Source organism: Physella acuta, unplaced genomic scaffold (assembly GCF_028476545.2).
Source record: "Physella acuta isolate Inbredline_101_S28 unplaced genomic scaffold, ASM2847654v3 ptg001621l, whole genome shotgun sequence".
Taxonomy (NCBI): Eukaryota; Metazoa; Mollusca; class Gastropoda; family Physidae; genus Physella; species Physella acuta.
This window is the reverse complement of record NW_026733135.1, coordinates 53,641-69,517: the sequence shown is the minus strand read 5'-3', so window position 1 is coordinate 69,517 and position 15,877 is coordinate 53,641. Positions and strand designations below refer to the sequence as shown.

Below are 15,877 nucleotides of genomic sequence, written 5' to 3'. Positions count from 1 at the left end.
ATACATCTTTCAATTCTTAAATAAATAGTTATAAATAACAGACTCAAAAAGAAACAGTTCTGATTTCTAAAATTGACAATGACTTCGAATTCATTAGTTTCATCAGCGTAGTCGAAGCGAAACTGGCCGCCATTTAAGTAAGCGCGTGAGCTGTGAGATGGCACGAAAACAACACACCTGGAAGCTTTGAAGAGAATGTAGTTGGTTCCAGTCTGTTATATTATGAACGAGCCGACCCGCGGCGTATCATACGCCGCTATTTAATTGTTTTATTTTCTACTTTTCAGTAATTCATAATTTGTGAATTCGAAAGTACTAATGCTGCCACTGAATATATTTGCTTTAAAACACTATCAGTGGCTCGTTAAGGATGATAACACCCCTTCTCCCCCCCCCCCCCCCGTGAAAGCAGCCTCCTCTTGGTTACCTCCCTTAAGTTTAAAATTGTTTAAAATTATTTGAAACTAAATTATCAGCCCCTAATAGCCGTCACTAAACCCGGCTCTACGATTGTAAACAATTAGCGTGAACCACAGCTCACCAGACCATGTAGGGGTGGGGGTGGTAGGGAGTGCGCTTACAACTTGGTGTTTTCTAGGGTCTCCAAGAAGAGAATTATATATATAGATTATTTTGTCGACTCAGCTGGTTGATATACAAGAGCTGCTGGCAGCGAATCTCTGACCATGTGCTCCACAACACAGAAATAACTTCTCTATCACAGGTCAGCAATAACAGAAATAACTTCTCTACTTCTTCCATCTATCTCTATCACAGGTTAGCACCAACAGAAACACATCCTGGCTGCTATATAAATAATGAAAACCATATAATAGGTTAAAAATATTTATTAAAACAATATGAGGGAGACATGTATGATTGTGTGGAGAGGACATTAACTAACATAAAATGACATTGAAATTGCTATTTACAAGTATTAATGTACATTATGAACAAATTTTAATCAAAGTCATCTTCATCTTCACTGGAAAAATTGTATTTGACAGGAGCTTTAGCCCTTCCAGTTGTTGCCCTTGGAGCAGGATTAAAAGATAAATCATCCAACTCAGATTCACTTTCTTTGGCAGCTTTTTTCTGGGAGAAAACCAATAGAGTCAATTTTATTACCTCATATAGAAAACCAATAGAGTCAATTTTATTACCTCATATAGAAAACCAATAGTCAATTTTATTACCTCATCTAGAAAACCAATAGAGTCAATTTTATTACCTCATATAGAAAACCAATAGAGTCAATTTTATTACCTCATCTAGAAAACTAACAGATAAAATTTTATTACCTGTCTAGAAACACAATAGTTGAAATGTTATTACCTTGTCTAGAAAACAATAAAATTTTATTTGCTTCACTCACCTAGTATAGAGGAGCCCTATGTCATACCATCTAAAGTAGTTGCCTACTTTTTTTTTTACCTTGCCCCAAAAGTTGCCTACCTTGTCCCCAGATGTCACAAAAATTGCCTACCTTACCCACAGTTGTCACAAAAGTTGCCTACCTTGCCCCCAAGTGCCCCAAAAGTTGCCTACCTTGCCCCCAGATGTCACTAAAGTTGCCTACCTTGCCCACTGCTGTTTTCTTGTGAGGCACGAAGCTGTCTGAGTCTGAGCTATCATCAAGTTTGACACGTTTTTTTGCTGGTGCCTTTTTTGTTTTGATAGGGCTGTCTTCTAGAGCTTTCTTTTTTACTTGTGTTTTCTTTGGTTCAACCACCTTTTTGGCTGCAGCTTCTGAAAAATATCACATTCAAATAGTAGCTTCATTTAGTTGACCTAAGTCTAGTATGTCAGGCTAACTACTTCATTTGGCCCACTTCACCTCAATACTTCTAAAGTCATATTTAAACTAGACTATTATGACTTGTTCTTGCTGAGATAAATTCTTTTTTTAAGTTATAATTTTAATTTTTTTTATATAATATTAGCACAAAAAAGGGTTACATCAAATCTAAACACACTAAAAACAACAAGAGTTACTGCCTAGAATTCTAATACTAGAGTCAGAAGGTGTAACCTGACATGGAGCTATTTTGGCATCTGGTTGACCTTTTCTTATAAATAATTTATTCATTGTTTAAAATGTCTCAGGCTAAGATAGAACAAATTCCTAAGTACTTGCTGCTCGATTGGGAGCTGATGGTTCAATGCTGAGACACTGGGCTGACAGTACAATGGTGACACACTGAGCTGTCAGTGCAATCAAATGGTGACACACTGGGCTCTCAGTACAATGGTGACACATTGGGCTGACAGTACAATGGTGACACATTGGGCTGACAGTACAATGGTGACACACTGAGCTGTCAGTGCAATCAAATGGTGACACACTGGGCTGACAGTACAATGGTGACACATTGGGCTGACAGTACAATGGTGACACACTGGGCTGACAGTACAATGGTGACACACTGGGCTGACAGTACAATGGTGACACACTGAGCTGTCAGTGCAATCAAATGGTGACACACTGGGCTCTCAGTACAATGGTGACACATTGGGCTGACAGTACAATGGTGACACATTGGGCTGACAGTACAATGGTGACACTGAGCTGTCAGTGCAATCAAATGGTGACACACTGGGCTGACAGTACAATGGTGACACACTGGGCTGACAGTACAATGGTGACACACTGGGCTGACAGTACAATGGTGACACACTGGGCTGACAGTACAATGGTGACACACTGGGCTGACAGTACAATGGTGACACACTGGGCTGACAGTACAATGGTGACACACTGGGCTGACAGTACAATGGTGACACACTGGGCTGACAGTACAATGGTGACACACTGGGCTGACAGTACAATGGTGACACTGGGCTCTCAGTACAATGGTGACACACTGGGCTGACAGTACAATGGTGACACACTGGACTGACAGTACAATGGTGACAAACTGGGCTGACAGTACAATGGTGACACACTGGGCTGACAGTACAATGGTGACACACTGGGCTGACAGTACAATGGTGACACACTGGGCTCTCAGTACAATGGTGACACACTGGGGTGACAGTACAATGGTGACACACTGGGCTGACAGTACAATGGTGACACACTGGGCTGACAGTACAATGGTGACACACTGGGCTCTCAGTACAATGGTGACACACTGGGCTGACAGTACAATGGTGACACACTGGGCTGACAGTACAATGGTGACACACTGGGCTGACAGTACAATGGTGACACACTGGGCTGACAGTACAATGGTGACACACTGGGCTGACAGTACAATGGTGACACACTGGGCTGACAGTACAATGGTGACACACTGGGCTGACAGTACAATGGTGACACACTGGGCTGACAGTACAATGGTGACACACTGGGCTCTCAGTACAATGGTGACACACTGAGCTGAATGATCCAATATTGACTTACCTTTAGGCTTGGGCTGTGGATCATCATCTTCATCATCAGTTAGAGGGTAAAGTGACTTACCTTTAGGCTTGGGCTGTGGATCATCATCTTCATCATCAGTTAGAGGGTAAAGTGACTTACCTTTAGGCTTGGGCTGTGGATCATCATCTTCATCATCAGTTAGAGGGTAAAGTGACTTACCTTTAGGCTTGGGCTGTGGATCATCATCTTCATCATCAGTTAGAGGGTAAAGTGACTTACCTTTAGGCTTGGGCTGTGGATCATCATCTTCATCATCAGTTAGAGGGTAAAGTGACTTACCTTTAGGCTTGGGCTGTGGATCATCATCTTCATCATCAGTTAGAGGGTAAAGTGACTTACCTTTAGGCTTGGGCTGTGGATCATCATCTTCATCATCAGTTAGAGGGTAAAGTGACTTACCTTTAGGCTTGGGCTGTGGATCATCATCTTCATCATCAGTTAGAGGGTAAAGTGACTTACCTTTAGGCTTGGGCTGTGGATCATCATCTTCATCATCAGTTAGAGGGTAAAGTGACTTACCTTTAGGCTTGGGCTGTGGATCATCATCTTCATCATCAGTTAGAGGGTAAAGTGACTTACCTTTAGGCTTGGGCTGTGGATCATCATCTTCATCATCAGTTAGAGGGTAAAGTGACTTACCTTTAGGCTTGGGCTGTGGATCATCATCTTCATCATCAGTTAGAGGGTAAAGTGACTTACCTTTAGGCTTGGGCTGTGGATCATCATCTTCATCATCAGTTAGAGGGTAAAGTGACTTACCTTTAGGCTTGGGCTGTGGATCATCATCTTCATCATCAGTTAGAGGGTAAAGTGACTTACCTTTAGGCTTTGGCTGTGGATCATCATCTTCATCATCAGTTAGAGGGTAAAGTTCTTTGTTGCTTAGCACTGAGAGGAAAAGTTGAAACCAAATTAGTAGAGGGAACCAATGTTTGTAGAGGGAACCAATGTTTGTAGAGGGAACCAATGTTTGTAGAGGGAACCAATGTTTGTTAGGAGAACAAATGTTTGTAGAGGGAACCAATGTTTGTAGAGGGAACCAATGTTTGTTAGGAGAACAAATGTTTGTAGAGGGAACCAATGTTTGTAGAGGGAACCAATGTTTGTTAGGAGAACAAATGTTTGTAGAGGGAACCAATGTTTGTAGAGGGAACCAATGTTTGTTAGGAGAACAAATGTTTGTAGAGGGAACCAATGTTTGTAGAGGGAACCAATGTTTGTAGAGGGAACCAATGTTTGTAGAGGGAACCAATGTTTGTAGAGGGAACCAATGTTTGTAGAGAGAGCCAATGTTTGTAGAGGGAACCAATGTTTGTTAGGAGAACAAATGTTTGTAGAGGGAACCAATGTTTGTAGAGGGAACCAATGTTTGTAGAGGGAACCAATGTTTGTAGAGGGAACCAATGTTTGTAGAGGGAACCAATGTTTGTAGAGAGAGCCAATGTTTGTAGAGGGAACCAATGTTTGTTAGGAGAACAAATGTTTGTAGAGGGAACCAATGTTTGTAGAGGGAACCAATGTTTGTAGAGGGAACCAATGTTTGTAGAGGGAACCAATGTTTGTAGAGTGAAACAATGTTTGTAAAGGGAACCAATGTTTGTAGAGGGAACCAATGTTTGTAGAGGGAGCCAATGTTTGTTAGGAGAACAAATGTTTGTAGACAGAACCAATGTTTGTAGAGGGAACCAATGTTTGTAGAGAGAACCAATGTTTGTAGAGGGAACCAATGTTTGTAGAGGGAACCAATGTTTGTAGAGGGAACCAATGTTTGTAGAGGGAACCAATGTTTGTTAGGAGAACCAATGTTTGTTAGGAGAACAAATGTTTGTTAGGAGAACAAATGTTTGTAGAGGGAACCAATGTTTGTAGAGGGAACCAATGTTTGTAGAGGGAACCAATGTTTGTAAAGGGAACCAATGTTTGTTAGGAGAACACATGTTTGTTACAAGAACCAATGTTTGTAGAGGGAACCAATGTTTGTAGAGAGAGCCAATGTTTGTAGAGAGAGCCAATGTTTGTAGAGGGAACCAATGTTTGTAGAGGGAACCAATGTTTGTTACAAGAACCAATGTTGAAAGAGATGGAGGGTGTACTCACTGGGCTGATCTTTTTTCTCCACATTTGTCTTTGGGGCTTGACTTTTTTTTATTGTTGGCCTAAAAGGAATTGAAAGCACATCAATATTACAACATAGCTACACAAAGTACTCACTAGGGTTGCTCTTATTTTGGACAACGCCAGAGGTGATAAGCAGATGCTACAAACGATGTATCTGCCCCTAATAGCCGTCACTAATTCGACATTGCTCTACGATTGTAAACATTCAGCATGAGTCACAGCTCACCAGTTGGGGTGGGAGTGATAACAATATGGTCTGTTTGTAGAGAGCGAGGGAGAGAGCGGGAGGAGGGTTAAAGAGTCGGGGTGTGTGGTGGTGGTCTCCCGCATTGTTGGGCAACATAAAGAATTAAATAGATAGCAGACGTGCTACCACTGCCTGCCAAAAGTAGGAACAGTCATGCCTAAAAAGAGGAATTTGCATAAAAAAGAGGAACATATTAATTAAAAATTAGTCTAATGACATTTGTAGGCTACTAGTTATATGTAACAGGTTACATTTAAATACTGCTTAATGCAGGGGTTCCCAACCCCGTGCCCGCCTCACGATTCGTATGTGCCCGCCTCTCACTATTCTCTCATTATTTTCATAAACATTATTGAAAGGTTGAAGGGGATTGAAATCGAAAGTTTGAGGGGGGGGGGGGGTGCAAATCAAAAATTTGAAAGGGGGGGGGGGGTGTGCAAAGGTGACGGGAAGGGTCGCTACGCCTTTGGAAGGAGTTTGTCGATTTAAAATAGGTGGTGCCCGCCACCCTACCGATATTTTAGAATGTGCTCTAGAGTTAAAAAAGGTTGGGAACCCCTGGCTTAATGTCAGCTTACATTTTTTCTTTAAAAAGTTAACCAGTAACCTGAGCCCCACCCCCCCCCCCCCCCCCCGTGAATTTGAAATTTTTCCCCCTGCCCCGCAAAAACATCCCCAGAAATTTTCTCAACAACTCCCCAAAGTTTCACGGTGATGTGATGAGAGGTGTAGTAATGCATAAAAGACAAACAAACAAACAGACAGACACACATTGCTTTTTATATAGATAGATGTTTTGGGAATAATAGGGTGCTTGAAAAGAAAAATCGGGACAAAAAAAAAACCATTCTGCAGGCCAAGTAATAATGAATTTTTTCGTTTAGAAACAGTTGAGAAACTTTGCAAGTTCACACAAGTGACCGTAGTTTCAAGGGGTGGGCTAGTCTAGCCCTATCGTCAGCATTTGCTAAGGTTTCAAAAAGTTAGACATTTTACCTAAACAACCCCACACCTCCCCCAGAATTTTTTGTTATGACCGCCTGCCTACAAGACAACCATTCACACACCTCCCCCATAATTTTTTGTTATGACCGCCTGCCTACAAGATTTCTGAGGGCAATAATTCTTTCAATAAATGACAATTTTAAATACTTGTCACATGTTAACACTTTTTCCAGACTTTCAAGACTGTGTACGAATCCTGATTGCAAAAGAAAATTGCCATAAAAAACAGACTCACTTTTTCTGGACAGTTGTTTTAGAAAGAGGTTCTTTAGGTTTAGGAGCTTCAGCTTTAGGAACTTCAGTAGATTTGAAATCATCTTCACTGGAGACAATACTACCACCATTAACATCATTGTCTCCTTCTGGATCATGAGGGTAGAATTCCAACTCATCATCACTTTCCACCTCTTCCTCATTGTCAAAACTATATTTGACTTTAGCCGCTGAAAGAAAAAAGGAATCATGGACCAACCCACAAACCATTTCCTCTGGATAATCTAGGCATTGCTCCGTGAGTCTATGATGACACACACCATACTAATCTAGGCATTGCTCCGTGGGTCTATGATAACACACACCATACTAATCTAGGCATTGCTCAGTGGGTCTATGATAACACACACCATACTAATCTAGGCATTGCTCAGTGGGTCTATGATGACACACACCATACTAATCTAGGCATTGCTCCGTGGGTCTATGATGACACACACCATACAGAGTCTGTTAAGGTTGTAAACCTTTACAGTCTGGTCGGCCAAACAAAGGAAAATGGCCAGGTCGGCCAAACAAAGGAAAATGGCCAGGTCGGCCAAACAAAGGAAAATGGCCAGGTCGGCCAAACAAAGGAAAATGGCCAGGTCGGCCAAACAAAGGAAAATGGCCAGGTCGGCCAAACAAAGGAAAATGGCGTAGAATAATTCATTTAAAATTCTGCATGCATTCGAAAATTAAAACAAAATGTAATTCACAGGGAAAAAAGAATGCAGATTATTGTGCATTACTCTTAATTACCATGCAATAAACATTTTGATTTATAAAGTAGCTCCAAAATTGTTAGTGAAAAAAAAGGGCATACATAGAAAATGTGTTTTTGGGTGTATCAGACTGTACCACACAAGAAAAATCTTAGGTGCTTTTGGCCATACAGGACTGTAAAGGGTTAATGATGTCAGGTGCTTTTGTAACACTACCCTCTAATTTAGGCTGGCTTATGCCCCTTTTCTTAGGATTTGGGAAGGGCAACTGTGACAGTGCTTAAGGGATAAAGCATTAATGATGTCATTATCTAAGGGGATGGCAAATATCTCAAACAATTTACAGCATTTCATTTTCAAGGTTTCTTTTAAACATCAGTTTGAAAACCATGATATCTAGGCCCTATTAGATTGTGCAAATCATATTAGGCCTACATCATTATTGTGTGTCAAAACCTAGGATGATGTAAATTGGATATTTAAATAACAGCGCTTATAAAAATGTGCTCACATGGTCTTGTGTTGTAGACCTAATGGTCAGCATGAGTATGAAAAACTGGTGAGTGTGGTGGATGTTGTCAAGCCAAGTGGTGTGTGGTGGATGTTGTGGAGTCATGTGGTGTGTGGTGGATGTTGTGGAATCATGAGGTGTGTGGTGGATGTTGTCAAGCCAAGTGGTGTGTGGTGGATGTTGTGGAATCATGAGGTGTGTGGTGGATGTTGTGGAGTCATGTGGGCCAGTCAGTCACCTGACCATGATGTGGGCCAGTCAGTCACCTGACCATGATGTGGGCCAGTCAGTCACCTAATCAACAATGCCTGTATTAGTTACCTGCAGATCGTTTAGCTGTCTCCCTAGGAATAACTAGTTCAGTGTCCATTTGATCAACATCACTGAGGTTGCTAGCTTCAGACTCAGTATCAGACCATGGGTTTCTTTTCTTCATCTTCTTTCCTTTATTGGGGGATAATTTCTCACGGGCTAAAACAACCAAGATAAATTTGTTTAAAGTAATATTTTTGTATGATTATTGAAATTTTAAGGATAAAGGATCTAATGTCTGTAGGTATCAAGTGCTAGATTTGTACACATCAGTCTGTACAACTCTGTCCATCATTTGTCATTATAAAATCGGGAAAATCAAAATTATTTTTTTCTTTTATTGGTAATTAAAAAAAACAATTTTTTAAAATCAAAATCATGGATTTCATTTGTATTACCACAATAAAAATACTTTAATGTAGGTAAATAATTTACCGAGCTAAAAAAACTTTAAACTGAATTAGGTTATGCAGTGTTCAATTGCTGTGTTGCGAGTGGCTGTAAACTCAAGTAATGTACTGTCCCAGTCATTAGACAGTGGCTGTAAACTCAAGTAATGTACTGTCCCAGTCATTAGACAGTGCTCAGTGGCTGTAAACTCAAGTAATGTACTGTCCCAGTGGCTGTAAACTCAAGTAATGTACTGTCCCAGTCATTAGACAGTGGCTGTAAACTCAAGTAATGTACTGTCCCAGTCATTAGACAGTGGCTGTAAACTCAAGTAATGTACTGTCCCAGTCATTAGACAGTGGCTGTAAACTCAAGTAATGTACTGTCCCAGTCATTAGACAGTGCTCAGTGGCTGTAAACTCAAGTAATGTACTGTCCCAGTCATTAGACAGTGGCTGTAAACTCAAGTAATGTACTGCCCCAGTCATTAGACAGTGCTCAGTGGCTGTAAACTCAAGTAATGTACTGTCCCAGTGGCTGTAAACTCAAGTAATGTACTGTCCCAGTCATTAGACAGTGGCTGTAAACTCAAGTAATGTACTGTCCCAGTCATTAGACAGTGGCTGTAAACTCAAGTAATGTACTGTCCCAGTCATTAGACAGTGGCTGTAAACTCAAGTAATGTACTGTCCCAGTCATTAGACAGTGCTCAGTGGCTGTAAACTCAAGTAATGTACTGTCCCAGTCATTAGACAGTGGCTGTAAACTCAAGTAATGTACTGCCCCAGTCATTAGACAGTGCTCAGTGGTTGTAAACTCAAGTAATGTACTGTCCCAGTGGCTGTAAACTCAAGTAATGTACTGCCCCAGTCATTAGACAGTGGCTGTAAACTCAAGTAATGTACTGTCCCAGTGGCTGTAAACTCAAGTAATGTACTGTCCCAGTGGCTGTAAACTCAAGTAATGTACTGTCCCAGTCATTAGACAGTGGCTGTAAACTCAAGTAATGTACTGTCCCAGTCATTAGACAGTGGCTGTAAACTCAAGTAATGTACTGTCCCAGTCATTAGACAGTGGCTGTAAACTCAAGTAATGTACTGTCCCAGTCATTAGACAGTGGCTGTAAACTCAAGTAATGTACTGTCCCAGTCATTAGACAGTGCTCAGTGGCTGTAAACTCAAGTAATGTACTGCCCCAGTCATTAGACAGTGGCTGTAAACTCAAGTAATGTACTGTCCCAGTCATTAGACAGTGACTGTAAACTCAAGTAATGTACTGCCCCAGTCATTAGACAGTGCTCAGTGGCTGTAAACTCAAGTAATGTACTGTCCCAGTCATTAGACAGTGGCTGTAAACTCAAGTAATGTACTGTCCCAGTGGCTGTAAACTCAAGTAATGTACTGTCCCAGTCATTAGACAGTGGCTGTAAACTCAAGTAATGTACTGTCCCAGTCATTAGACAGTGGCTGTAAACTCAAGTAATGTACTGTCCCAGTCATTAGACAGTGGCTGTAAACTCAAGTAATGTACTGTCCCAGTGGCTGTAAACTCAAGTAATGTACTGTCCCAGTCATTAGACAGTGGCTGTAAACTCAAGTAATGTACTGCCCCAGTCATTAGACAGTGGCTGTAAACTCAAGTAATGTACTGTCCCAGTCATTAGACAGTGGCTGTAAACTCAAGTAATGTACTGTCCCAGTCATTAGACAGTGCTCAGTGGCTGTAAACTCAAGTAATGTACTGCCCCAGTCATTAGACAGTGGCTGTAAACTCAAGTAATGTACTGCCCCAGTCATTAGACAGTGCTCAGTGGCTGTAAACTCAAGTAATGTACTGTCCCAGTCATTAGACAGTGGCTGTAAACTCAAGTAATGTACTGTCCCAGTCATTAGACAGTGGCTGTAAACTCAAGTAATGTACTGTCCCAGTGGCTGTAAACTCAAGTAATGTACTGTCCCAGTCATTAGACAGTGGCTGTAAACTCAAGTAATGTACTGTCCCAGTCATTAGACAGTGGCTGTAAACTCAAGTAATGTACTGTCCCAGTCATTAGACAGTGGCTGTAAACTCAAGTAATGTACTGTCCCAGTGGCTGTAAACTCAAGTAATGTACTGTCCCAGTCATTAGACAGTGCTCAGTGGCTGTAAACTCAAGTAATGTACTGTCCCAGTCATTAGACAGTGGCTGTAAACTCAAGTAATGTACTGTCCCAGTCATTAGACAGTGGCTGTAAACTCAAGTAATGTACTGTCCCAGTGGCTGTAAACTCAAGTAATGTACTGTCCCAGTCATTAGACAGTGGCTGTAAACTCAAGTAATGTACTGCCCCAGTCATTAGACAGTGGCTGTAAACTCAAGTAATGTACTGTCCCAGTCATTAGACAGTGGCTGTAAACTCAAGTAATGTACTGTCCCAGTCATTAGACAGTGCTCAGTGGCTGTAAACTCAAGTAATGTACTGCCCCAGTCATTAGACAGTGGCTGTAAACTCAAGTAATGTACTGCCCCAGTCATTAGACAGTGCTCAGTGGCTGTAAACTCAAGTAATGTACTGTCCCAGTCATTAGACAGTGGCTGTAAACTCAAGTAATGTACTGTCCCATTGGCTGTAAACTCAAGTAATGTACTGTCCCAGTCATTAGACAGTGGCTGTAAACTCAAGTAATGTACTGTCCCAGTCATTAGACAGTGGCTGTAAACTCAAGTAATGTACTGTCCCAGTCATTAGACAGTGGCTGTAAACTCAAGTAATGTACTGTCCCAGTCATTAGACAGTGCTCAGTGGCTGTAAACTCAAGTAATGTACTGCCCCAGTCATTAGACAGTGGCTGTAAACTCAAGTAATGTACTGCCCCAGTCATTAGACAGTGCTCAGTGGCTGTAAACTCAAGTAATGTACTGTCCCAGTCATTAGACAGTGGCTGTAAACTCAAGTAATGTACTGTCCCAGTGGCTGTAAACTCAAGTAATGTACTGTCCCAGTCATTAGACAGTGCTCAGTGGCTGTAAACTCAAGTAATGTACTGTCCCAGTCATTAGACAGTGGCTGTAAACTCAAGTAATGTACTGTCCCAGTCATTAGACAGTGGCTGTAAACTCAAGTAATGTACTGTCCCAGTCATTAGACAGTGGCTGTAAACTCAAGTAATGTACTGTCCCAGTCATTAGACAGTGGCTGTAAACTCAAGTAATGTACTGTCCCAGTGGCTGTAAACTCAAGTAATGTACTGCCCCAGTCATTAGACAGTGGCTGTAAACTCAAGTAATGTACTGTCCCAGTGGCTGTAAACTCAAGTAATGTACTGTCCCAGTCATTAGACAGTGGCTGTAAACTCAAGTAATGTACTGTCCCAGTGGCTGTAAACTCAAGTAATGTACTGCCCCAGTCATTAGACAGTGGCTGTAAACTCAAGTAATGTACTGTCCCAGTCATTAGACAGTGGCTGTAAACTCAAGTAATGTACTGTCCCAGTCATTAGACAGTGGCTGTAAACTCAAGTAATGTACTGTCCCAGTGGCTGTAAACTCAAGTAATGTACTGTCCCAGTCATTAGACAGTGGCTGTAAACTCAAGTAATGTACTGTCCCAGTCATTAGACAGTGCTCAGTGGCTGTAAACTCAAGTAATGTACTGTCCCAGTCATTAGACAGTGGCTGTAAACTCAAGTAATGTACTGTCCCAGTCATTAGACAGTGCTCAGTGGCTGTAAACTCAAGTAATGTACTGTCCCAGTCATTAGACAGTGCTCAGTGGCTGTAAACTCAAGTAATGTACTGTCCCAGTCATTAGACAGTGGCTGTAAACTCAAGTAATGTACTGTCCCAGTCATTAGACAGTGGCTGTAAACTCAAGTAATGTACTGCCCCAGTCATTAGACAGTGCTCAGTGGCTGTAAACTCAAGTAATGTACTGTCCCAGTCATTAGACAGTGGCTGTAAACTCAAGTAATGTACTGTCCCAGTCATTAGACAGTGGCTGTAAACTCAAGTAATGTACTGTCCCAGTCATTAGACAGTGGCTGTAAACTCAAGTAATGTACTGCCCCAGTCATTAGACAGTGCTCAGTGGCTGTAAACTCAAGTAATGTACTGTCCCAGTCATTAGACAGTGGCTGTAAACTCAAGTAATGTACTGTCCCAGTGGCTGTAAACTCAAGTAATGTACTGTCCCAGTCATTAGACAGTGGCTGTAAACTCAAGTAATGTACTGTCCTAGTCATTAGACAGTGCTCAGTGGCTGTAAACTCAAGTAATGTACTGTCCCAGTCATTAGACAGTGGCTGTAAACTCAAGTAATGTACTGTCCCAGTGGCTGTAAACTCAAGTAATGTACTGCCCCAGTCATTAGACAGTGGCTGTAAACTCAAGTAATGTACTGCCCCAGTCATTAGACAGTGGCTGTAAACTCAAGTAATGTACTGTCCCAGTCATTAGACAGTGCTCAGTGGCTGTAAACTCAAGTAATGTACTGCCCCAGTCATTAGACAGTGGCTGTAAACTCAAGTAATGTACTGCCCCAGTCATTAGACAGTGCTCAGTGGCTGTAAACTCAAGTAATGTACTGTCCCAGTCATTAGACAGTGGCTGTAAACTCAAGTAATGTACTGTCCCAGTCATTAGACAGTGGCTGTAAACTCAAGTAATGTACTGTCCCAGTCATTAGACAGTGGCTGTAAACTCAAGTAATGTACTGTCCCAGTCATTAGACAGTGGCTGTAAACTCAAGTAATGTACTGTCCCAGTCATTAGACAGTGCTCAGTGGCTGTAAACTCAAGTAATGTACTGTCCCAGTCATTAGACAGTGGCTGTAAACTCAAGTAATGTACTGTCCCAGTCATTAGACAGTGGCTGTAAACTCAAGTAATGTACTGTCCCAGTGGCTGTAAACTCAAGTAATGTACTGTCCCAGTGGCTGTAAACTCAAGTAATGTACTGTCCCAGTCATTAGACAGTGGCTGTAAACTCAAGTAATGTACTGTCCCAGTCATTAGACAGTGGCTGTAAACTCAAGTAATGTACTGTCCCAGTCATTAGACAGTGCTCAGTGGCTGTAAACTCAAGTAATGTACTGTCCCAGTCATTAGACAGTGGCTGTAAACTCAAGTAATGTACTGCCCCAGTCATTAGACAGTGCTCAGTGGCTGTAAACTCAAGTAATGTACTGTCCCAGTCATTAGACAGTGGCTGTAAACTCAAGTAATGTACTGTCCCAGTGGCTGTAAACTCAAGTAATGTACTGTCCCAGTCATTAGACAGTGGCTGTAAACTCAAGTAATGTACTGTCCCAGTCATTAGACAGTGCTCAGTGGCTGTAAACTCAAGTAATGTACTGTCCCAGTCATTAGACAGTGGCTGTAAACTCAAGTAATGTACTGTCCCAGTCATTAGACAGTGGCTGTAAACTCAAGTAATGTACTGTCCCAGTCATTAGACAGTGGCTGTAAACTCAAGTAATGTACTGTCCCAGTCATTAGACAGTGCTCAGTGGCTGTAAACTCAAGTAATGTACTGCCCCAGTCATTAGACAGTGGCTGTAAACTCAAGTAATGTACTGCCCCAGTCATTAGACAGTGCTCAGTGGCTGTAAACTCAAGTAATGTACTGTCCCAGTCATTAGACAGTGGCTGTAAACTCAAGTAATGTACTGTCCCAGTCATTAGACAGTGGCTGTAAACTCAAGTAATGTACTGTCCCAGTGGCTGTAAACTCAAGTAATGTACTGCCCCAGTCATTAGACAGTGGCTGTAAACTCAAGTAATGTACTGTCCCAGTGGCTGTAAACTCAAGTAATGTACTGTCCCAGTGGCTGTAAACTCAAGTAATGTACTGTCCCAGTCATTAGACAGTGGCTGTAAACTCAAGTAATGTACTGTCCCAGTCATTAGACAGTGGCTGTAAACTCAAGTAATGTACTGTCCCAGTCATTAGACAGTGGCTGTAAACTCAAGTAATGTACTGCCCCAGTCATTAGACAGTGCTCAGTGGCTGTAAACTCAAGTAATGTACTGTCCCAGTCATTAGACAGTGGCTGTAAACTCAAGTAATGTACTGTCCCAGTGGCTGTAAACTCAAGTAATGTACTGTCCCAGTCATTAGACAGTGGCTGTAAACTCAAGTAATGTACTGTCCCAGTCATTAGACAGTGGCTGTAAACTCAAGTAATGTACTGTCCCAGTCATTAGACAGTGGCTGTAAACTCAAGTAATGTACTGTCCCAGTCATTAGACAGTGGCTGTAAACTCAAGTAATGTACTGTCCCAGTCATTAGACAGTGGCTGTAAACTCAAGTAATGTACTGTCCCAGTCATTAGACAGTGGCTGTAAACTCAAGTAATGTACTGTCCCAGTCATTAGACAGTGCTCAGTGGCTGTAAACTCAAGTAATGTACTGTCCCAGTGGCTGTAAACTCAAGTAATGTACTGTCCCAGTCATTAGACAGTGGCTGTAAACTCAAGTAATGTACTGTCCCAGTCATTAGACAGTGCTCAGTGGCTGTAAACTCAAGTAATGTACTGTCCCAGTCATTAGACAGTGGCTGTAAACTCAAGTAATGTACTGTCCCAGTCATTAGACAGTGGCTGTAAACTCAAGTAATGTACTGTCCCAGTGGCTGTAAACTCAAGTAATGTACTGTCCCAGTCATTAGACAGTGGCTGTAAACTCAAGTAATGTACTGTCCCAGTGGCTGTAAACTCAAATAATGTACTGTCCCAGTGGCTGTAAACTCAAGTAATGTACTGTCCCAGTGGCTGTAAACTCAAGTAATGTACTGTCCCAGTGGCTGTAAACTCAAGTAATGTACTGTCCCAGTGGCTGTAAACTCAAGTAATGTACTGTCCCAGTCATTAGACAGTGGCTGTAAACTCAAGTAATGTACTGTCCCAGT

General features: G+C 41.7%; 1 protein-coding gene across 4 annotated transcripts in view; it reads right to left on the bottom strand.

Moving 5' to 3' along the window:
- Positions 1 to 830: 830 nt before the first annotated feature.
- LOC131929371 (DNA topoisomerase 2-alpha) overlaps positions 831 to 15,877 on the bottom strand; it is a 57,538-nt gene continuing 42,491 nt past the window's right edge. For all 4 annotated transcript variants that reach the window (XM_059285520.1, XM_059285517.1, XM_059285518.1 and 1 more), the window contains 6 exons: positions 8,607 to 8,756; positions 7,033 to 7,240; positions 5,525 to 5,583; positions 4,247 to 4,315; positions 1,580 to 1,749; positions 831 to 1,095 (listed from right to left, as the gene is read on the bottom strand). In XM_059285520.1, the coding sequence (XP_059141503.1) occupies positions 961 to 1,095; positions 1,580 to 1,749; positions 4,247 to 4,315; positions 5,525 to 5,583; positions 7,033 to 7,240; positions 8,607 to 8,756 (791 nt within the window). In that variant the 3' untranslated portion in view covers positions 831 to 960. The remainder of the gene's footprint in view (positions 1,096 to 1,579; positions 1,750 to 4,246; positions 4,316 to 5,524; positions 5,584 to 7,032; positions 7,241 to 8,606; positions 8,757 to 15,877) is intronic.